At 44.1% G+C, this 5700-nt stretch overlaps 1 protein-coding gene across 1 annotated transcript; it reads left to right on the forward strand.

Annotated features, from left to right (window-relative positions):
* On the forward strand, window positions 1-882 carry LOC120635908. The gene has a single exon (XM_039907120.1). It carries the CDS (start codon window positions 1-3, stop codon window positions 880-882), a length of 882 nt encoding a protein of 293 aa, XP_039763054.1.
* Window positions 883-5700: the final 4818 nt, after the last annotated feature.

Below are 5700 nucleotides of genomic sequence, written 5' to 3' on the forward strand. Positions count from 1 at the left end.
ATGAGTAGCAGCAGTGAGGACACGGCCCGCTCGCAGGTCAACACGCGAGTCCGCCAGAAGACCCGAAAAGCGGAACGAGTGAGTGCCGTTGGTGAAGAGCTGGTGTCGCCTATATCCGTGAAGCATATTAAGGCCCCTCCTTTTTGGGCAGAAAAACCAAATATTTGGTTTCGACAAGTCGAGGGACAATTCAAAATGTACGGCATCACCGACGAGGAAACCAAATTCTACCAGGTGCTATCTTCGTTGGAAAGACAGTACGCAGCAGAGGTAGAAGATATTATTACTGGCCCGCCCGACTATACACGGCTTAAAACGGAACTAATAAAAAGGTTATCCGCGTCCAAGGAAAATAAAATAAAACAGCTCCTGACGCACGAACAGATTGGCAGCCGCAAACCGTCGCAATTCTTACGACATCTGCAACACCTGGCAGGATCGGATAAACCGGCAGATTTTTTAAAGACTATTTGGACCAGCCGGTTGCCCGCAGATATGCAGTCTATAGTCGCGTCCCAACAAACTTTAACGTTGAATGCCCTTGCTGACCTCGCCTACCGTATTTACGACATTGCCACCCCACCGGACCAGGTAGCCGCTGTGACGTCATCATCAGCAATAGACGTGCTAGCCCAGCAAGTTGCGGAACTCAATAAGCAGGTTAGTGTGCTTGTTGCGCGTGATAACCAAAGGTCGAGGTCGAAAGAACGCGGTAGAACTCGTGGGAGTAAACACAACCGATCGCGATCAAGAAGATCGACTCCCAACAACCGCCGGTTTCCAAGCTGTTGGTACCACCACAAGTTCGGGTCGAGTGCGGCCAAATGTGTGCAGCCCTGTAATTTTAACCCGACGTCGGGAAACGGCCGGAGCAATCAGTGATGGCGGCCAACGATTGCAGTAACCCCACTGGTCGCCTATTCATCACGGACCGCGACATTAAAGTGAAATTTCTTGTGGACACCGGTAGTGATATTTGTGTATTTCCTGTTAGTGCAATTCGTGAACGTCGATGTAAAACGTCTTTTACGCTCTGTGCCGCTAATGGCTCGGCTATCAACACTTACGGCTACATTCAGCTGACATTAAATATAGGTTTACGCCGTAAATTTCCATGGCGTTTTGTGATTGCTGAGGTCACAAAGCCGATAATCGGTGTAGATTTTTTGTCATATTACCGTCTAATTGTTGACATCAGCAACTACAAATTAAGTGATAGCCTGTCCAATATCAGCACAGTAGCGAGTATTGTATCGTCCGATTTAATTGTAACGAGTGTGAAGGTTTCGACTGGCGGCAGCAGCAGGTACCACGACATTCTGTCCGAATTTCCTGATATCACCCGCCCCGCTGGTACACCAGGTACAGTTAAACACCACACACAACATCACATACGCACTACACCTGGCCCCCCAGTGTCATGTTCACCCCGCAGGCTAGCTCCAGATGAGCTGAAGATAGCCAGACAAGAGTTTGACGCGATGCTGGCGAACGGTACCGCTCGTCCATCTGACAGTCCGTGGTCATCACCTCTGCACCTTGCGACCAAAAAGGATAATGGTTGGCGTCCTTGCGGCGATTACAGGCTACTTAACGCAAGGACGATACCGGACAAATACCCCATACGCCATATCCACGACTTCGCCCACAGTCTATCCGGTTGTAAGTACTTTTCAGTTATAGATTTAGTCAAGGCTTACAACCAGATCCCCGTAGCTGAGGAGGACATACCGAAGACGGCTATTACGACCCCCTTCGGATTATACGAATTTCCTTTTATGACGTTTGGGTTGAGAAACGCTGGTCAGACATTTCAGAGGTTTGTCGATGAGCTGACACGTGGACTTGACTTTTGCTATCCATACCTCGACGACTTTTTGGTATACTCCAGGACTCAGGAAGAGCACGAAGAGCATTTACGTCAACTCTTCACACGCATGCAAGAATACGGTGTGCTTGTTAACACGGCAAAATGCGTCTTCGGTGCACCTGAAGTTACGTTCCTGGGCTACCAGATCTCGGACAAGGGTACGAAACCCTTAGATGGCAAGGTCAAGGCCATGGCGGATATTACCATCCCCAAGACCGTCAGGGAACTGAGACCCTTCTTGGGCATGATAAATTTTTACCGGCGATTTTTACCTAATGCTGCCCAAATCCAGGCCCCTCTAAACGCCTTACTGACCGGATCCGTCAAAGCTTCCCACCCGGTCGTCATAAAAGGAGACAAGCCTTCGAGGACTGCAAAAAGAGCCTGTGTGAGGCAACCCTACTGGCGCATCCTAGCGCTGATGCGAAGTTGGGTCTCGTTACAGATGCTTCTGACATGGTAATCGCTGCAGCCCTTCAACAACATGTGGACGGAGCATGGCAGCCCCTTGCATTCTTCTCGCGCAAGTTAAGCCCATCGCAGGTGAAGTATTCACCATACGATCGCGAGCTCCTTGCAATATACGAGGGTATTCAATACTTTCGCCACATGCTAGAGGCCACTCACTTCACTGTCTATACTGATCACAAGCCGCTATGTTACGCTTTCCACGAACGGAAAACTAACTGTTCGCCGCGTCAGTATAGACATCAGTATAGAACTACACGTTCAGGAAGACGAGTACGCTTCCCGAATTATTATCGTCCGTAGACACGGCCTCTAGAGGGGAGTGATGTAGGCAACACATATATACCAGTTTATTTTATTTATTCATTCACACACCACAATACACTATAATATTATATATCATAGTTATTATAAGTATTCGTATTACATACATCACACTACGTACACATTCACACCAACTCATCCACATAACATAAATATATAATTATTTACACACAAAATTTAATTCACAAGCATACCCAGGCGAAAGCCGTAGTATGCGAAAATAAACTAGGTCGCGCGGCCGGCAGCCCGCGCCGGCGCAGCGAAGTTCCCACCGCGATCGTCGCCTACGCGCCGGGCGCTGGAGTGCAGTCCAAACCTTCCTATCATTAGACTTTTTATGGCGCACCTTCCTTCATATTGTTATTTCGTGCTGTCCTCAATTTTTGCTGTGTAATGTGCTCTTGTTATATTTAAATATTATACTTCTGATTTTAAAGTCTTGGTGCGTGTTAATTCAATCAAACCTAACGCACCCCCCAAAATCCCTATCCCTATCCCTACTAATATTATAAATGTCAATGTAAGTTTGTTTGTTACGCTTTCACGAAAAAACTACTTAACCGATCCTCATGAAACTTTGTACACATATTCTTGGAATTGTTAGAAGTAATATAGCATACTTTTTATCCCGACATTAAGAAAGTCGATGATAAGAAACCAGATGCCAAAAAAATTCAACCCGGTGCAGCGAAACCGGATGAAGAGAAACCTGATGGAAAGAAACTCGATGACAGGAAAAAGGGTGATAGAAATGCAGACCAGGAGAAAGCAGGGGACGTAAAGAAAAATGACAAGAAACCAGATGACAAAAAAATTAAACCCGGTGCAGCGAAACTAGATGAAGAGAAACCTGATGGAAAGAAACTCGATGACAAGAAAAAAGGTAAAAAAATTCAGACCAGAAGGCAGCAGGAGACGTAAAGAAAGATGACAAGAAACCAGATGACAAAAAAATAAAACCCGGTGCAGAGAAACCTGATGGGAAGAAACTCGATGACAAGAAAAAGGATGATAAAACTGCAGACCAAGAGAAAGCCGGAGACGTAAAGAAAGATGACAAGAAACCAGATGGCAAAAAAATTATACCCGGTGCGGAGAACCCTGATGTAAAGAAACTGGATGACAAGAAAAAGGATGCCAAAAAATTAAACCTGGTGCAGAGAAACCGGATGGGAAGAAACTCGATGACAAGAAACCAGATGCCAAAAAAATAAAACCCGTTGCGGAGAACCCTGATGCAAAGAAACTCGATGACAAGAAAAAGGATGATAAGAATGCGGACCAGAAGACAGCAGGAGACATAAAGAAAGATGACAAGGAACCAGATGGCAAAAAAATTAAACCCAGTGCAGTGAAACTAGATGAAGTGAAATCTGATGGAAAGAAACTCGATGACACGAAAAAGGGAGATAAAAATGCAGACCAGAAGACAGCAGGAGACGTAAAGAAACATGACAAGAAACCAGATGATAAAAAAATTAAACCCGGTGCAGCGCACCTAGATGAAGAGAAACCTGATAGAAAGAAACTCGATGAAAAGAAAAAGGATGATAAAAATGCAGACCAGAAGAAAGCAGGAGACGTAACGAAAGATGAAAAGAAACCAGATGACAAACAAATTAAACCCAGTGCAGCGAAACTAAATGAAGATAAACCTGATGGAAAGAAAGTCGATGATAAGAAACCAGATGCCAAAAAAATTCAACCCGGTGCAGCGAAACCGGATGAAGAGAAACCTGATGGAAAGAAACTCGATGACAGGAAAAAGGGTGATAGAAATGCAGACCAGGAGAAAGCAGGGGACGTGAAGAAAAATGACAAGAAACCAGATGACAAAAAAATTAAACCCGGTGCAGCGAAACTAGATGAAGAGAAACCTGATGGAAAGAAACTCGATGACAAGAAAGAAGGTAAAAAAATTCAGACCAGAAGGCAGCAGGAGACGTAAAGAAAGATGACAAGAAACCAGATGACAAAAAAATAAAACCCAGTGCAGAGAAACCTGATGGGAAGAAACTCGATGACAAGAAAAAGGATGACAAAAAAATTAAACCAGGTGCAGAGAAACCTGATGGAAAGAAACTCGATGACAAGAAAAAGGATGATTAAACTGCAGACCACGAGAAAGCCGGAGACGTAAAGAAAGATGACAAGAAACCGGATGGCAAAAAAATTATACCCGGTGCGAAGAACCCTGATGTAAAGAAACTGGATGACAAGAAAAAGGATGCCAAAAAATTAAACCTGGTGCAGAGAAACCGGATGGGAAGAAACTCGATGACAAGAAACCACATGCCAAAAAAATAAAACCCGTTGCGGAGAACCCTGATGTACAGAAACTCGATGACAAGAAAAAGGATGATAAGAATGCGGACCAGAAGACAGCAGGAGACATAAAGAAAGATGACAAGGAACCAGATGGCAAAAAAATTAAACCCAGTGCAGTGAAACTAGATGAAGTGAAATCTGATGGAAAGAAACTCGATGACACGAAAAAGGGAGATAAAAATGCAGACCAGAAGACAGCAGGAGACGTAAAGAAACATGACAAGAAACCAGATGATAAAAAAATTAAACCCGGTGCAGCGCACCTAGATGAAGAGAAACCTGATAGAAAGAAACTCGATGAAAAGAAAAAGGATGATAAAAATGCAGACCAGAAAACAGCAGCAGACGTAAAAAAAGATGACAAGAAACCAGGTGACAAACAAATTAAACACAGAGCAGAGAAACCTGATGAAAAGAAACTCGATGACAAAAAAAAGGATGACAAAAAAATTAAACCAGGTGCAGAGAAACCTGATGGAAAGAAACTCGATGACAAGATACAAGATGCCAAAAAAAGTAAACCCGGTGCGGAGAACCCTGATGTAAAGAAACTCGATGACAAGAGAAAGGATGATAAAAATTCAGACCAAGAGAAAGCAAGAGACGTAAAGAAAGATGACAAGAAATCAGATGACAAAAAAATTATACCCGGTGCAGCGAATCCAGATGGAGAGATACCTGATGGAAAGAAACTCGATGACAAGAAAAAG

Source organism: Pararge aegeria, chromosome W, assembly GCF_905163445.1.
Source record: "Pararge aegeria chromosome W, ilParAegt1.1, whole genome shotgun sequence".
NCBI classification, from domain to species: Eukaryota; Metazoa; Arthropoda; class Insecta; order Lepidoptera; family Nymphalidae; genus Pararge; species Pararge aegeria.